At 43.7% G+C, this 18,945-nt stretch overlaps 1 protein-coding gene across 3 annotated transcripts in view; it reads left to right on the plus strand.

The window, feature by feature from the left end:
- The window catches only part of LOC119809667 (regulator of G protein signaling 7 binding protein), a 103,646-nt gene that overhangs the window by 79,154 nt on the left and 5,547 nt on the right, over positions 1–18,945 (plus strand). For 2 of the 3 annotated variants that reach the window (XM_038322652.1, XM_038322654.1), the window contains exons 4-5: positions 3,666–3,813; positions 9,048–9,118. In XM_038322652.1, the coding sequence (XP_038178580.1) occupies positions 3,666–3,813; positions 9,048–9,118 (219 nt within the window). Of the gene's footprint in view, positions 1–3,665; positions 3,814–9,047; positions 9,123–18,945 lie in introns of those variants that run through there. The other variant, XM_038322655.1, reaches the window with a different exon arrangement.

Genomic DNA, 18,945 nt, shown 5'->3' on the forward strand with positions numbered 1-18,945 from the left:
CTGAAAAAGCATGGGATAAAACCCCACTCCCTGAACAAGGCAGACAATGAGGGCTGCTGAGAAACCAAGGACAAAGGCACTGGGTTTTGATCCTACTGCATGTACTGGCTTTGTGGGAGCCTAGCCTGTTTGGATGCTCATCTTCCTAGACCTGCTCCCAACAGGGCAGAGAACCCTGACTTCTCTTTGGACTATAGTGGGAGGGGGAGGGAAGTGGGGGGAGGGGGAGGGAAATGGGAGGCGGGGAGGAGGCAGAAATTTTTTAATTAAAAAAAAAAGTACATCAAAGTACATATGCATTTTCTGGTGTGATGAACCGAGGACCCAGTATGGCTTCTGTGACATTCTTGCTGAAGATGTTTACTATATGCTTAGACATGGGGAATCATCAGACAGCTCTGGATAGGAAGAAAGGCGTTCTATAAATTAACTCTTGTGGACTCCTCTGGAGTGAAAGTATTCATGAGATAAAAAGCAGGAGTGCTGCGTTAAATGAAATGAATGCAGAGAAACACGAGAAGCAAATGTTCTAAATAGTCTTTAAATTGGGTTTCTCCACTCAGAAATAAAGCCAAAGAGGACACTATTGGAACAATTGGACAAGTTTGAACACAGACTAGATATTAATAAATTGTCTGTATCAAATTTTATTAATTGTATTCAACCAAAGTTTTAGAATTATTTAGAATTATTATGATCATTTTGGGGGTAACAAAATAGAACATCCTTATTCTTTTTTCTCTGTTTTTTGTATGTTGGGTGTGTGTGTGTGTTTCATGCATGTGTATACACACGGTGTGAGAGTGCATGCCTGCATATTCAGAGACCCCGGAAGGGTGTTGAGCACCTTCCTGTGTCGCTGTCTGCCTTATTCACTTGACATAGAGTCTGAAGCTCACTATTTACGACACTCCCAGGATCTTCCTATCTCTTCTTCTTAGAGCAGGGGTGACAGCCGTGTGCAACCATGCCTGTGTCTGCCCAGGTGTGGGCAATTTGTATGCAGGTCTGCATAGGTAGGACACGGCAGAGTCTCTTACCCACTGAGCCATCTTCCATCTATAATCTCCTAGAAACCAAAGTCCCTAGGACTGTGTGAAGTAAGGCCTGCAACCTACATTTAAATGATTGACCACAAAATATACGTAAAAATTCCTATGTAATTTTAGATACCAACTTATATGCAATTTTTCAGAATAAAGGGTGAATCCTAATCAAGTGCCAAGAAAAGTTCACATGAAAAAGAGTTCACAGAAAGACGTATTCAGGAGCCGTTTTAGGATTCAAAAGTTGAAAGATTATAGACTAAAACTTTTCAGAGATCCATAAATAGACCACATACAAAAGCATCTCTGGATATAAATGGAAGATGAGAGAACAATGCCATCCAAGTTCTCAGAGAAGCTTCGTGTGAGCACAGATTTCTATGCACAGCCAACAGAATGCAGGTGCAGGCATGGCGGAAGGGCCGGGAAGGATATGTATTTTGAGGCACATAGAGGCTAAGAACTTTTTCCCAGAGATCCCTTCGGAAATTTTCAGTTAAAAGTACATCCCGTACATGCCTTCATGTTATCTAGTCTTCAAAGTTTCAAACGCTGAGGGCTTTCCCGGGGAGTCCCCCTTGGCCCTCTCCCAAATCACCCAGCTCAGGTTCAAGTCCCCAGGTGAATTCTGCCCAGAGGTGAGAGGCAAATGGACACCTGCCGCTGGGCCAGGAGGCAAACGCAAATGGCTCTAAGAGGTCATTGCCCTCTGACTGTGAAATGATATAGTGCTAAATTATGTGCTTAATTAATTTCCACCCAGCAGCATGCCATAAGATTGGAAAAACAATTCCTCAGGCAAGCAACAGCTCCAGGATCCCTGTGCACAAAGCACACTGCCAAGGACCCAAACTTCCCATCGGGTAACTTGTCTTCATGCTCTGACTGAGTGCTCCAAGTTTCTGCTGTGCTTTGAGGAAGGGTGCACAGCGTCCGCCTTCCTCCTTCTGTTGCTAGCTTGGGAGACAGAAGAGACAAACCGAGATGTTACCAGTTCCTAAGAATGCTAGATTTTTCCCATGGCAGCCAGTCTTTTCCCACATTTGAGGGCTTTTTCATTGCTGTTGTTTTTAAAGGATTGGTAAGGCTGAGTGAAAAGAAGTAAGTGAAACTTCTATATCATCCATTTTTAATAATGGCCAACAATTTAAATTTCTCTAGAATTATATCAACATACTAAAAATAAAATTAAGGAAAAGAGAATAAAACAGAAGAGATACCTTTTCTCCAAACTGTCTAATGTTGGACAGCAGCTTTGCAATTATTTGTATAGCTTTTGCTACTATCTACTGATGGCTCGTGCCTATAGGCTTAGCACTCAGCAAACTGAGGTCGGAGGATTGCCGTGAGTTTGAGGCCAGTCTAGGCTATATAGTGTCAGTACATCCAGGACTATACAACAATATCTTGTCTAAAGGAGAAGAGAGGGAGGATGAAGGAAGGGGAGAGGCAATCTGAAGGACAGAGAGGAGGAGAAAAAGCAGGAGGGGGGGAGAACCAGTCTTTCTTCAATTGCTGTTTCTCACATCAAGCCTAGTGTTTGGTATTTAGCTAACAATCAAAAAAATATTTATAGGGAATGAAGGAGCAAATAAATAAATAACAAAGCTAGAAAAGGTTGAAGACTGGTTCTCTGGCCATTTTCATGGTTCTGTGTCTATAAACATCTTCAAAGTAAAATAGAGGAGATTGTGACATAGTATATACCTAGACCAAGGACTGTGATCCTCTCTCCAATTTCATGTCACCTTGTGGTTGACCCAATTTTTAGAGTGATTTGGAAGTTTATGTATTTGAGGCCAGGAACAGTAAACACAAGTCTTGTGCCTTGCTGTGGACAGCTGCTCAGGATGACGAGGCCCCTGGCATAACACCCCAGCTGGTGTGTTGTTAGTGAGTCAACACAGTTTTACTATATCGTAGGTCAGGGTTCCTTCATGTAGACTGCTGTGTTCGTGGAGACTGGAGAGCCAAGGAATTGGATGGTTAGTCCATGCTCAGCAGCAGCCTGAGAAAGCAGTGTCTGGGATCAGAGCGAACAGCAAGGGTCTCCCACATTCCCTGCTGAGCGTCACCTGCTCCTGACCCTGTTACTCACTCCTGACTCTAAGACCAAAAATCCAGCCTGTCTGTGTTCACAGGCTAAATCCCTGCTCTCAAGAAGGGAATCTAAGTCACTCGTGCCAGGTTACAAAGCAACTCTTCATCAAAGGTGGAGCCCTAAATTTTGTTTTGATCTTTAGGTAGTGTTGATCTCGACTACCATTCCAAAATGTTGTAAGAGCCCACTATATACACACACAAACATACACACAAACTTGCATATACAATACACACATATACATACACAATACACACACAAACATATGTATACAATACACACACTCAAACATGCATACACAATACACACACAAACATGCACATACAATACACACACAAACATGCATACACAATACACACACACACACACGCATGTGCATACTTTATAACTCAGAGAGACATTAGGATTAACGAGGCACTCCACTCAAAGCATAATCAGTTTTTTCAATGACATGCTGAGGAGAGAGACTGCATTGCTGATTTCTTACTCCCTTTCCTTATCGAATACCTTTTCCTTAGGAAAGGAAGCTAGTGGGGGAGCGAAGAGTTTGGAGAGCAAAACTGAGGAGAACGCTGAACCACCTGCCCTGGAGGACTCCTCCCTGTCCCCTGTAGACGGCCAACAGCAGTCCTGGCAGGTTTCCACGGACATTGAAAACACTGAGAGGTAAGTGGGCCATACCCCCGTTCAGAAGCTGACCCTCTTCCAGTCTGTGATACCCCTGGATGGACGCCTAACCTCCTCCAGTTCATGTCATTCAGGGCCACCGAGAGTACGGGGCTTTGTTTCAGGTTCGTGAGAAACAGGGCTTACCATGGTCTGACAGAGCAGCTAGGCTAGCCTGAACTTGTTAGTCGGGTTTGCATCTCTGTGACAAAATCACTGAGAAAAGAGCTCGAAGGTGAAAGATTTGTCCTGGCTCTTGCTTTCAGAGGATGTAGCCTAGGAGTAGCTGGCTCCATTACATTTAAGCTTGAGACAATACAAGGGAGCCTCTAACAGAGGACACTACTCACCTGTGACGACCTGGAAGCAGAGAGAAAGCAGAAGGGGCCCAAGGCAAGTTGCGACCTTCAAAGGCGTACCCCTGGTGACATATGACCTACTTCCTCCAACTGGGCCCCACCTTCGGCTTTGCCCTACCTCCCAATAATAATGTCAAATAATTTATCCACCAATGCACTAACCTGCCAATTAGGTCAGAGCCTTTGTGGTCTAACCACTCTTAAAAGGGCCTCCAGCTGGGGACCAAGCCTTTAACACATAAACCTTTGGGACCATTTTATGCTCAAATCATAGTAAGTGGTCCATACTCTATGGGGAGAGAGTAGCAGGATCTACAGCAGTTTCAGGCTCCTAGGTCTCTGCCTACTTTCATCCAGGCCAGCACATCTCCGTTGCAAATGGAAATAAGCCAGGATTACAGGGACTTAATCCCAGTACTTGGGAGAAGGTGCTGTCTCAAAAAAAAGAGAAGAGAAAAAGAAAGGAAAAGAAACAGCATACTTCTTAGAAGAGAAAAGAACAGACCTATTCACCCAATGGCTAGTTCCTAAATCACCCTTCTGAGGAAAGAGAATCTAAATTAACCAAAGACACGTCTAATAGATTCTTAGATTTGGGATGTTTGGAATGTCCTACTTAGCATTTTGGCCAATTCACAGGTTTTCACAGTCTTCTTTTCCTCTCCCGGAATACACCTGATGATGTGATACCACTTAGTTGCCAGAATAAGCTAAGGCATTGACCTACTCGGTTTACCATTAGAGAGGAACTTTCTCCAGGAAGGAAAAATTCTATGGTGATCCTTTTTATGGAGGAAACAGTGATAAAAGAACGAGGACCCATCCCATCAACATGTTGAAAATGCTGTTCTGCGAAGCAAAAAGACGAGGTCCTTGTGTAGTCTTCCCACAAATGCCTTTGCCCTTTGCTGTGAATGTTCCCAGAGCTGGTACAAAGAGACTGAATGAACTTGGGGGAATTCTACTCCGTGTTCCTCTGAGTGTATGACTCACTGACAAGATAATGAACATTTTATTTTTTTTTTATTTTTAGAAACGGAACACACAATGGCATTTATAGCCATTGTGGTTCTACTTTCAGGTTGTAATATAATTCTAAAGCTAATTACCAAGTTTCTGTGTTTATAGGAAATTGGAGCATGTGGTAATTGTGTGCTATTAATATAACTTGTATGTACTTCAATACCTGAGCATACATACAATAAAACATGTTTGTCTCAATTTTATAGACATGTCAACAGATGATGAAAGAATCATGTATCTTAATTTATAGGAATAAATTATTTTATAGAAATAAATAGAAAATTATTTGGTCTGTTCCCAGAGATAGAAGACATCTGTCAGAATGTCATGACCAGGGCAGAAGCCGTCTGCAAAGCCTTTCCTTTTCATACATCTCAAATAGCAATTAGATCCACACCTCACGCTTTAAGAAACTGCCAGGCATGGTGGCACATGCTTTTAGTCCCAGTACTCTGGCGGCAGAGGCAGGTAGATCTCTGTGAACTGTGAGCTTGAGGCCAGCCTGGTCTACAGAGCAAGTTCCAGGATAGCCAGGGCTATATAGAAAAACCCTGTCTTGAAAAACCAAAAAAAGGTGGGGAGAAAAGAAGGAAGGAAGGAAGGAAGGAAGGAAGGAAGGAAGGAAGGAAGGAAGGAAGGAAGGAAGGAAGGAATGATGAGTATCAGTAAGTATCTAGTAGGATAACATGAAGTATTTGCTGTTGGCTAGAATGTAAGTCCAGATTTTGGTCAAGAGGAGCAAGTCTGAGAGAAGCAGGTAGTAAGAAACCCAGGCAGAGATGAGCTTCTTTAATGTTCCCTTTCTCTCTGCCCAGTGCTCCGTGGGCTGGCATTTAACCCACCAGAAGAGCTCTTTAGAAGTCCTTGGCGACTGCCCAATCGGGTTCTCTTCTTGGGTGCAGGGGAGGCACAGGGATCATCCAGTGATAGGGGATGATAAAACTTTGTCCTCGTGGTGTATGCTCGTGCTTCCCCTCCCACTGAACATGTCTGGAGATCTTACATGGAAGCGCTTCTGAGGGTGGCCCCTCCTCCCTGTGCCTCCTCTTCCTTCTGCTTCATCTGCATGCTGTGCCCGTGACACTCCATCAGCCTCACAGCCGTGGATGCCACTCTAAAAGTTCCCGGGGTCTTTCTATCCTCGCACCAGGCCGCTCTCTTTTCCTTCTCTAGTCAGCGCTGCCTGAGAATTGAACTCCCTTCAGATTTTGCTTGTTTGGTTTTTAATTTATTTACTTATTTCTTTTACAACACAGTTTCCCCTTCCTCCCCTCTTCTGTTCCCTCTCCCACCTCCCTTGTGCACTGCACCCAATCCACTCCTCCTCTGTTTCTGTTCAGAAAGGTGCAGACCTCCCTCCCTGCCCCCGTGAGTGTCAACAAAGTAAGGGATATCAAGTTGAGGTAAGACTAAGCACCTCCCCATTGGTAAGGCAATCCAGTATGAGGAATAGGCTCCCAAGAGCCAGCCGAAGCATTAGGAACAGCCCCTGCTTCCATTGTTAGGAGTCCTACAAGTAGACCAAGCTACACAACTGTAACATATATGTAGAGGGCCTACGTTGGTCCCATGCAGGCTCTCTGGTTGTTGGTTTAGATTCTGTGAGTTCCTATGAGCCAGATTAGTTATTTCTGTGGGTTTTCTTGTGATGTCCTTGACCCCTCTGGCTCCTACAATCCTTCTGCCCTCTCTTCAGCAGGATTCGCTGAGCTCGATGTAATGTTTGGTTGTGGGTCTCTGTAGCTCTTTCCTTAAGTTACTAGATGAAATCTCTTTGATGACAATTGGGGTAGTGGACAATCTGATCACAGGGATGGTCTGTTCAGGCTACATATCCACTGTTGCTAAGTCTTAGCCAGAGTCATCTTGTAGATTTGTAGCTTTCCCTTGCATCAGGTTTCTACCTGACCCTGAAATGCCCCCCTTTCCCATCATCTCTTTCAACATCTCCCCCTCTATCTACCTACCCCTCAACCCAATCCCTCGAGTTCCCATACCTACCTGCCCCCATTCCACCCAGGATATCTCTTCTATTTCCCCTTCCCAGGGAGATCCATGTGTCTCCCCTTGGGCCCTCCTTGTTACCTAGCCTCTCTGGGTCTGTGGATTGTAGCCTGATTCTCCTTAACTACAGCTTATATACAATTATGAGTGAGAGTACATACCACGTTTGTCTTTCTGGGTCTGGGTTACCTCACTTGGGATTTTTTTTCTAGTCCCATTCATTTGCCTTCAAATTTTTTGATGTCATTATTTTTAACAGTTGAGTAATACTCCATTCTGTAAATATACCACATTTTCTTTATCTGTTTTTCAGTCAAGTGGCATCTAGGTTGTTTCCAGGTTCTGGCTATTTTGAATAGAGCTGCTATGAACATAATTGAACAGGTGTTCTCCTGGTATGATTAGCGCTCCCTTGAGAGCTAGAGAGGGTCAGCTCAGGTGGTCCAAGGCTAGTCAACACAACAGTGGTGCTGTGTTAAACAGACCGAAAGCTTTAAACCCAAATTGCATGGTGTTTCTTTCCTCACCTTAAAACAAAAAGCAGTAGGTACAAAATCTCCAATCTGGAGGCTTTCCTTTCTCTTTCTCTCCTCTTTTGTAGTACTAGATATTAAACTTAAAGCCCCCACACATGCTAAGTAAATGCTCTATCCATGAGTTCTGTCTTTAGTACCCCCAGTCCTTTTCCCCACTTTTTTTATTTGAGACAGGGTCTCTCTAAGTTGCTTAGGCTGGCCTTGAGTCACTCTGTAGCCGGGTAGGCTTGAAATTTTGATCCTTTTGCCTCTGTCCCATGTGTAAGTACGGGTTTGTGCAACCAACTTTAGCTCAACTTTAGAATTCCCTTCCCCCACAACATTTTTAAAGAAATGTATTTACCTATCTATTCTTTATGTGCATTTAGGTGTGCGAGCATGTTTGTGTGCATGCTACACTATACATGTGAGGTCAGGAAGACAAGTTTGTGAGTGTGTATGTGTATCTGCTCATGTGCTACACTGCACATGTGCAGGCCAAAGGACAGGTTACAGGAATCAGTTTTCTTCCTCTAACATATGGATCCTGGGAACTGACTTCAATGGTCCCTGATGGCCTCTCTCTTCCAATATCTCTACTATGAAGAGGTCTTCTTTGGAGGTCTCAAAATGTATCCATTATCAAGCCCGGTGGTATAAGCCCATCCCAGCACTCAGGAGGCTGAAGCAGGAGAGCCAGAAATTCAAGGCCCTCCTCAAAGAAACCAGGGCTGTGTATGTAGTTCACTGATAGAGAGACTCCCTGGCATTCACAAAGCCCTCCCCCCCGGGGGGTTGATGCCCAGTGCCACACAACAACAACAACAACAATAGAGTAAGGATAGTAATAATAATGTGTTGCCCTGCTAACATTCAGCTCAGTTTATGGCAAGGAGAGACTTAAAACAAGCAGACAGCAAGGAATCCGCACAGAAGCACAGCCATCTGGCCCTAAGTCTCAGTGATGTGTCCCAAGCCTGACTCCCCCAGGGGCCCACTGTTCCAATTGTGTGTCCTTGGCCTCTCTCTGTAGATCCATAGTCCCATCCTCTATCTAAAGGCTCTTCACTGAATTCAGCCAGGTCAGACCAAAGGCAGTGCTGCTGAGGGAAACATTTGGCAAGAAACTGCGTTTCTTCCGGAGCCCACTCCTCTCAGATTTTCTTTCTTGTAAAAGCAAAGTAAATTGAATTTGTGTCAATGAGAAGCTGCAACTGGTATGATTCCATGTAGAGTCCCAGCCTGCATTCATCCAGTCGCACACACTGCTCAAGGCTTCATCTGGGAAGTGCACAGCTGATTTTTTTTTCCTGTCTTTTTATCGCCTTTACAGAGACATGCGAGAAATGAAAAACCTCCTCAGCAAACTCAGGGAAACCATGCCTTTACCACTGAAAAATCAAGGTGAGTCCTGGGACGTTTCTTTGAGCCAGCAATTGTCTTTAGCACGCTGAACTTGGAACCTGCTTCTTAGCAAGGTAATGCAAGTGCTTCCCACCAAGAGAGGAAGGCCTTGAACATTTCTCTTCCTTAGAGACGACGTGATGAGGTGACAGTCTTGGTGACAGAAGTAGAGAGATACACTCACCTGAAATAGGATGCCCATGTCCCTGCCAGACTTGTCTTGCTCCATGAAAAGCACCACCACACTGGGTGTGCCTCCACGATAGGACCAAGAACATGTCTCTTGCCTGCACAAAGCTGATAGACTAGTGGAAGAATATCCCTTCATTTACATGTTCAATGATATAAAAATAATAATCGAAAGAATTAATATATATTAGGAATACACAGTGTGCCACTATCCTGTGTACTTCATAAACATATGCTATGTTGTCTTACATAATTTTTTTCTCCCATATTAGGGATCACAGCAAGGACCTTGCATGCTAGGCGAGTCATCTACCATGAACTATATAGCCAGTCCCCTATTTAAATCTAATAATGATTTGGGGAGAGGGGTTCTGTTATAGTTTTCCTAATCTATAGGGAACTAGGACATGGGGATTAGTCAGTTTTTTTCAGCATCATATAAATTATAGTAGAATGACTGGGCTGTGGACTGAACTCAGGAAGCCCATCTCTAGAGCTCTGCAAGAGGATACAGCCTGACACAGATACAGAAAGGGATGCTCACCAGAATGAGGGATGGTCCTGACTGTGGTAACTGATGGATCCACTGTCCTTGGAGCCTGGCACACAGTTAGGAATACCACCTGGTACAAACAAAAAAAAAAAGTTTGTTAAATCTTCACTCAGCTTTACAGGACTCTAGGACTGGAGATGGCACACAGAAGTAAATAACAATGGTCTATAAGAGCTAGTTCCAGGACAGGCTCCAAAGCTACAGAGAAACCCTGTATCGAAAAACCAAAAAAAAAAAAAAAAAAAAAGTAAATACTATGTGCTTTGCATGAAGCATCCTTAGCCAGAGCAGCCATGAGCGAAACATTAGCATCAGAAAGTGGTACCCAGAGAACGGGAAGGCTCTTTAGAGGCAAGAAAGAAACTCCTCCTGTTTACCCCAACAAAGCCTGTTCAGGAGGGAGGACAGTGCACTGTTTGCTGGGAGCAAGTGAAGCTGAGTGAAGAGGAGGGAGGAGGAGGACTTGGCAGCAGGGCTGAAGAGCCTCTTGGCTCAGAGAGCATCTCAGCAGAAGGTGGAAGGGTGGAGACGGGAAGAGTGTACCAGACAGCGGCTGAGAAGCAGCCTAGGCAGCACGGCTCTGGAGGCCTCGGTAAGAAGAGGGGGCAGGTCATTTCAAGTGAGCCCCAAGGCCTGTTCAGGAGGCCTACCACCCCGACCCCCGCCCCCACACTCAGAGCCAGTCAGTGTGTCTCAGAGCACTGAAGAAAGCAGATGTGCAGGAACAGGATTTCACACACAAAGCTGCTGAGAAGTAAGTGTAGGTTTCGGCTGAAGGGCTTCAATGAAAGCTAGTCTTGAGTTCAGATTCTGGCTCTGTCGTTGTCCAACCTAGAGCAAGCTGTTTGCCATCTGGAAATTTCAGAGTTCTTGTCCCTGGTTGGGGGAAGCCTTCAGATGGTGGCTTGAGGATTAAAGAGGCGGCAGACCGCCTGCCTATTGTCAATCTTTCGCGCGGTCAAAGCGCAGGGACACTTCGCTGTTGTCGCGTTTGCGGAAACCGTTCTCGTCATTTACCGGCTGGGCCACCAGACTTGCTCAGAACTCCAAGCCAGCAGCAAGTAGAACTCAGCCTGCAAGCACCAGGGGTCATATCGTTGTCAAATCCGTCTTGAGCTCCAGGCCAGAGAGCGGGCCTCTGGGACTTCACATTTGTAGCACATGTTAGGATCAATAGGTTTGGCAATCTCCCCTGTGGCCTCTATCCCGGCCTCTTACTGAACCACACATGCCGCTTCTCAGCAGGGTAACTTCCCACGGTGCCCGGTCTGAATGCTGTGAATTCCATGAAGTCTATATTTCAAGTGAACCCATTTTAAGCCTTCCTTCCACAACTGGCGCTAGTCCATACAGCCATTTCGGAACCGTGTGTTGACAGAAAGACTGAAATTTCACTTTTGTTAGGTAATTTTTAAAATCATAGGAGGTAAAATACAAATAAATATTTTTATATTCTATGAACAGAAAAATTATTGAACTTTTAAATGTGTTTGTAAAATAAAAGAGCAACAGCAATAAGTGTTGGTACTGCTGTTGAAAGCATAAAAGGGAATAATGGCCCAAGTAAATAATACCAGGCCTTACATCACGAATTCAACTGGAAAGTGAAAATACAAGGATTTATGCAGGAAGTGGTTCATATTCTAACAATAAAAAGAATAGCGGAGGCTAAGGGCTTTGGGGGATCCAGGCATCGCCTTCTGTAGAGAAATGTAAACACTTAGCAAGTTGGCCCCCACTCACAGCGTGCTGTCAGTGGGCAGAGGGGTGTGAGAATCAGAGGAAGAGGCCAGACAGGCCCTGAGGGAAGGATAACCAGTCTCTCGAGACATTTTCTGACAGGCACATATGGTAATGCCACTCAGCTCCTTTCAGAAATCATCCAGATTCTTCCCTCTGACTGCACAGACTGAGATGACCACAGGGGCTCACCATACTGGCAACCTGTGGGTCTGGCAGGTCTTAGCTAAGGTGTGCAGGAATGGAGCGGCGCGGAGGGACATTATTCCAGTTCTTTTGTGTACAACCTTGTTCTCAAAAGCTGGTTCTAAACTGGTTGGAAACCATTATAGCGAGCCATCTGTCTCTTTTCTGGCTTATTTTCCTTTCTGTTTTTATTCCATTTGCATGTGTGTTGGAAACAGAAAGTGGGGGGGATGTCACTCACGGCCCCGGCTTTCTGTGCTCGGACTGCTGGTCGTGCGAACCCCTGCAGCTCAGACTCTAGTCCTCCACTTAGAAGTGGTCCTGAGTTCATTTCAAGACTTGATTACATCTCCCCAACTCCCTACTCAACAAATGTTCACTTGAAGTTGGTTTTCAGTGGGGAAGAAAAGGAGAGCGACCAAGGCCAGGGCTTTCAATCATCCCTGAGGCAGCTTCATCTCATACCTTGTCTTCTCTGTCGGTGTCCTTCTGCCCTGAACTTGGAGACACAAGTACCCAGAAGGAGAGTGAGCCACCCTTGTTCTGTGGCACCCCCAGGGCCGGCTGCTGTCAATGTCCAGGTCTCCTGGCTCCAGGCCTGCTGTTCCTTTCCCTGCTCTAGTACCCCTCCTGTCCTCTATTCTGACTCATTGGCAAGGCTGCAGGGAGCTTCATTAATTATGATCAGCTTGCTGTGTCAAATGGATTACAAATGGAACCACCTGTGGGGAGCCCGCAAGGTTACTGACAAAGGCTCGAAGGAGACTGGGAAGTGAAGGGCAAACCTCTTCGAAATGCCTGCTGTTATAAAACAGATCAGCAGAAATAGATTAAACCTGAAAGACAGTTTCACCTTTGCTACAGTTCTGACTTAATGAGTTCGGTCTGTGGGATGCGTTGGTAACTTTACTCATGCCTGGAACTCAGTTGTTGATAGCATGCACTAGAATCCATAGGGACTGAATCTGCTCTAGAATGGGATTCAGTTAGTTAGGAGGGGCGTATTTCAGAAGAGACTTGCCTCATATTTTATGTAATGTCAGAGGACTAAGCAGGAAATTGGAGAGGTCAGATATGACTCATAAGGAAGAAAGCAGAATCAAGGATGAATCTGGGTTCAGTCTTGGATAGCAGAGTGAATGATAACATTGGTCATTAAGTGGAGAGAAGGAAGCCAGAACCCTCATGGACATGGAAGTAACGGTAATGTTCAAGGGTTAGTAGTGTTGAGGGAAGACATGATCCAGGAAAACTGGAAACAGATTTGAGGATCTTCAGAACAGTGGTCCTTGGAGCCCTATAGACAGCTACAACTGTCAACGAAAAATTGGCCAGAAGACTGCTCTGGGGTTCAAAAATGTAAGTCTTGAAGGGAAGAAGAGCAGTTCACACAGGGATCCTAGGAGGAGAATCAAATGAACATTGCAAAATGAATCGAAGAAATTTGCAAGGAAGGAATGGCTAATGATGCAGGGTAAAACTGGATAAAAACTGCCAAATCTGAAGGATTTGGGAGAAAGGTAGGCACCCATGGTGCTGGTAAAAGCAGTTAACTTGGAACTTGAGACAGGGAAGCCTGGTTGTGGAGTTATCCAATGAGAGGGGGCTATGGAGCTGGGACAGCAAGAATGAATAGATGAAGATTTTCATAAACAGTTGTTTTTAGCATAGTAAGAAGATGGGATTCGAGGCAGTTCATCTACTGAGGCAATTGTTTATAGAAGTGATGGGTGCAGGAAGGAAGGCATGGGGCTGTCAGAAAATGCAAATAAGTAAGCAGCTGAAGCTAATATCAAAGGGGGATTACCAGGCAGAGAAGCAGGAGGCCATGGGCCTAGGTAGGTCATTTTAAGTAGGTTTTATTTGTACTATCCCCTCCTTCATAAAACTTTCAGTCCACTCTGACTAGACTGTTTATTTGAACCTGAACTAGGCTGCCATTGGTGCCTCTGTATCTGTGTTTATACTGTCCTTCATTCAGAATGCCTATTCCCTTGAACAAGTACTCAAGTTCTTTTCATTCTTTGTGGCCAAGAATGGTTGCCAAGGCCTATATGGCTCTTCCACGAGAGGGGCGCAAATGGAAATCACACCTTTGCCCCCTCTTCTTGAGAATTCTCATGACACTGTATTTGGGTCTTTCTCATGCTTTGGTAAATGTAGTCTCACAGTGAGAAACAAGAAAAGTTCCCTTAGGCCAGGGTCCATGTTTCTTTTAAATCCCATCTTGGTGTTATCCTCACTGTTCATCACAGCGTGTTTTAGTTACTTAACTCATTGCTATACTAAAAAACACCTGACAAAACAACTTAAGGGAAGAAGGGCTCTTCCTGGCTTACAGTTCCAGGGAATACAGTCCATCACGGCAAAGAAGTGTGACAGCAGGGCAGACTTTGGGAGAAGGAAAGCACTTGTGAAGGCAGGGAAGTTCGAGGAGGTAGGGAATGTCCACGTAATGCTGAAGCATCACGAACTGCTGGTCAAATTGTTTTCCTAGGAAAGGAAGCAATGAATATGATGCTCTTCTCTCTCTGATTCAGTCCAGTGCCTCATGGAGGACTGCTGTCTACCTGCAGAGAAGATCTTCCCACCAAAGCTAATGACACATCTGGAGATTTGTTTTCCTGTTAATTCTACATCCCATCAAGTTGACAATCAAATTAAGCAACACATAAAGCCTTGTACTTAGTAGGTCTTCTGTTAATTTAGTAGCTCTCAAGGTCTGCTCTTATGACTTGCAATATCTGTTGCTGTAGGATAATCTTTTTGTACACTGTGAAGATGTGTCTCTGCCAAAGCACCTTCCAGTTGGTTTAATAAAGAGCTGAATGGCCAATAGCTAGGCTGGAAGAGGTTAGGTAGGAAAGAGAGGAATTCAGGAAGAATCTAGGAACGTGAAAGAGACCAGCAAAACACAGACAAACATGTGGCAGAATGTAGATTAATAGAAACTGGTTAATTGGAGTTATAAGAGCTAATGGGACAAGCTTAACTAAGGCCAAGCTTTCCTAATTAATAATAAGTCTCATTATTTGGGGGCTGGTGGTCCCAATGAGAAAGTACTACTACAATCAGTAGCTTTAGGAACTTGTAAGAAAATCTGCTTTTCTGGCTCCATACCAGACACACTGTTCTAGAAACAAGCAGGGTGAAGTCAATCTGTGCATTCAAAGGGCTCAGATGACACTAATACATCAGTTATTTGTGAGTCACTGAGTCCTCTAAAATGTGTTCTCTCTATATATTTGTGTGTTTGTATATATATATATATATATATATATATATGTATGCATACACACACACACACACACATATATATATATATGAATAGAAGAGTTTGTACAAAGACTGCTACAGTTACCATCTGACCATTTCTCTTAATTATGTCTGAGAACACAGCTTTAAACTCAGATTATAATTTTAAAATTTCTCAGTTTTATGTCCCTCTTTTTTCTTAAAATGCCATCTATATAACAAATATTAGCAAAAGGAAATCGAGTAATGGAGAAAGAGCATCCCTGTTTCTTAAGAGATTCAAGGGTCCTTGAACTTACTGATGATTAGAATTCCTAGGCTTATCTTTTTTTATCTTCATATCTATATTTTTATTTTTTATTATTAAAAATTTCTGCCTCCTCCCTGCTTCCCATTTACCTCCCTCTTCCCCTTCCACTCCCCCTCCCTCTTGTACCCAAAGAGCAGTAAGGGTTCCCTGCCCTGTGGGAAGTTCCTAGGCTTATCTTTTCCGTTCACTTTCTCCTAGTTTTTTCTTCCTTCGTTTCCTTTCCCACTTTTTGGGTTTTTTTTTGTTGTTTGTTTGTTTGTTTTCAATCTGTCTTTAGTTGTGGTTTTGTGAAATTGTGCACTTTGGGAAAAAGAAGCTAATGGAATCCTTAATACACCCCATCCAAACATGTGTTTACAGTAAAATCTAACAATTTTCTAACAAGTTCAACTGGATTTGCCCAGTAATTTAAAAATGAGACAGGAAATATTCCACTTTGCTCACATTCTTTCATCAGCCCTTCAAACTTCAGAGACAGGATTTTAGTCCATGTGGTGAGACATGCCTACCTGGAGCTGAGTTAGTGTCAAAGGGTTCGAGGAACCTTTGCAGCTTAATGAATTGTAGAACTCAATAAAAGTGTAGCCTCCTTATGCTGTAGAAAGCTGTTCTGGATTTGTGCCAAGGATTTTCAAGCTCTTATTTCTCCTCTGCCCTAGGCAATGATCAGACAAGCTCTAGGCTTGGCAAAGGTGTGACAACACACATCAGAGACAGACCCAAGTCACTCGTCATCCTTAATAGGTAGCAGGACCTTTGCTTAATGTCAGCTTTTCCCATCCATCTTAAAACTGTGTCCACTTGTAAGTGAAGCATCAGCCTGTTCACATACATCTGTGCAGCATAGATACTCTGTATATGTGTGCACGCGCATACCTGTGCAACATAGATACCCTACATATGTGTGTGCATACACACTGTACAGCATAGATACCTTGTATATGTGTGTGCATAACATTGTGCATCATAGATACCCTGTGTATATATATATATATATATGTACATACATGTGCACACACATCTATGCAGCATAGATACCCTGTACACATACACACTCACATACCTACAAAGAAGGTTGAATGAGAAGAATTGCAATACCATAAAAGGCTCTTCTATAGAAAGAAGTTTTTGTTTACTGTAATGGGTAAGTAAGACAGTCTTGGTGAAAATCTCATATCTGTTATGAAATATGTGCTTTTAACATTTAAAAAAAAAGCAAGACATAGCCTGTGGCAACAGAACATGCATAGATTCTTCCCTTAATAAATATACAGTAGACAGTTCTTTTGTGATGAAAGCGGGGCTTATGAGAGGAGCATTTAAATAGTAGATCTCACAAGTCAGAGAGAGATCTTTCTTGTCTATAAATGTCTTTCTACTTTTGATGACTCTGCTCCCAAAAAGCCCTGAATTGCCAGTGAACTTGAAATTCAAAAAGTATAGCCATTACTTAAAGAGATCCTGAGCTACACTCCAAAGCTCCATCCAGTTACGTTAAGTTCATTGACCATTTGGTAGTTAAAATAAGAGTCCCAGAACTGATGAAAAAGTGAGTTATGTATGGTTCCTTTCTTTTCTAAAAATACGATTCGCCTCTGGGTGCTCTCCCTGCACAGTGAGGCCCCAGCTCATGCAGTGGGCCTGGCGTTTCCTCCAGGGTCTTAACGCATTTGAAACAAGTTAAATATAGATGAAAGATACTGTAATCTTAGCTCTCAAAATATTGATGCCTGGATTCTTGCAGTTTATTTTTCACAATTAAAAAGATAAAAATGAAACTAGTTTTCTCCACATTTAAAGAACATGAGTTTTACAGCAGTTTCAGCCACCGGAGACAAGAAAGGGGAGGGTGGTAGAGTCATTTGCTGTACCCAGCTGGCCGACCACTTTCTCCTTTGGCGTTAACATGCTTCTCAAGGTACAGCTAAATTTATCACAAATTAAACCAGTGCCAAGATCCCTATAAGCTTGGGTGGGCAGTATTTATTTGCTAATAAGTATAACACAATGACACATAAGAGGGTCTTAAAAGAAGATGAGGGAGCTCAGGTACCTGGGTGAAAATGGTTTTATGAGAGGATCAGGAAGCCTGGGTTTATCTTTGTCCTCAACAGTTTCCTATGCATCTAGGCTCTGTAGTGAAGAAAAACAACCCTCAACCACAAACCAGTCCCGTTAACATGTGTTGCCTTCCTCCGTGTATCCACGCCATCATCTACCTTTGGATAATGTCTCTGGCTGAGGTTCAATCTCCTTTAAGGTTGGAAATGGGAAAGGGGAGCCCCTCAACCCTACTCTGAAAAGCCACCTGACGGTCCTCAATGCCACCTGACGGTCCTCAATGCCACCTGACGGTCCTCAATGCCACCTGACGGTCCTCAATGCCACCTGACATCTATTGTGTCGCATGCAGACCTTGCACTAGCTCTGCTCCTTCTGGTGGCTCCCAGCTAATACTTCACAGTCCTCTAGCCCCTGCTTGCAATTCTGTTCTCCCAAGACCTCCTGAATTCCTTTCCTTTTAGACTGCAGTAGGTTTTAAGAGTCCAGCTCAGGAAAACAAGTTAGCCCCCTGGTTCATTTCTTCCCCTACTTCTTATTTAGTTTTCCCGCCTATGCTAAAATTTTGACCCCAAAAGTGTTAATTAAATAGTTATGGATCTAACCTAATGCATATGTATGTACATATGTGTCTTACTGTATGTATATATTTACATATATGTCTTTCTCTATATATGCACATATGTATGTGGAAAGACACAACATAAAATAAGTGAAATTTCTTCGTAAGACACAAAGGGAATAGAATGGAACCAAGAAAATGGTCTATATAAAAAAAAGTTACTAATTATCGATTTAAGTGAGTATTTCACATAATGTAATCTTCACTTAAGGTTAAGTATCATTCACTCCTAAACCCAAATTCACACACAGGGACGTCAAAGTTTAGTGAGGCTGAATGTAAACTGAGGCTGCACTTTCATTTCCCGGCCACCCAGACCCAAATAATCACACGGAAACTATATCAATTATAACACTGTTTGGTCAGAGGTGTTTCTAACTATCTCTTACACCTTAAATTGACCCATTTCTATCATCCGTGTATCAGCACAAGGCTGTGACTTACCAGTAAGGTTCCAGTGTCTTTCTCCTTCTTCAGCTACATGGCGTTTGCCTGACTCCCCCTTCCTTCTCCCTGAATTCAGTTTAGTTTTCCCGCCTACCTATATTCTGACCTGCCATAGGCCAAAGCAGCTTCTTTATCAACCAATGGTAATAAAGCATATTCACAGGATACAGAGGGGAATCCCACATCAGTTGAGTGACGGATGAGGGTCACAGAAGGCAAGCTTACAAAGCCAAGCTCACTCAGATGTTGGGTTGCTTCGACTAAGGTATGTGTGGCTTTTCCCAACCCGAAGGCTGTCTCCCAGCACTTCCAATTGAATTATAACCAGTGGTTCTCAGCCTCAGAGTATCCATCCCAGGGGGACAAATGGCCAGATCTGGGGACGTTTTTGGTTTTCCCAACTGATAGAGGCATCCTAGTGAGTGAAGGCCAAGGACACTGTTGAAGTCCTTCAGTGCTGGAGA

This window comes from Arvicola amphibius, chromosome 3, assembly GCF_903992535.2.
Source record: "Arvicola amphibius chromosome 3, mArvAmp1.2, whole genome shotgun sequence".
Classification (NCBI taxonomy): Eukaryota; Metazoa; Chordata; class Mammalia; order Rodentia; family Cricetidae; genus Arvicola; species Arvicola amphibius.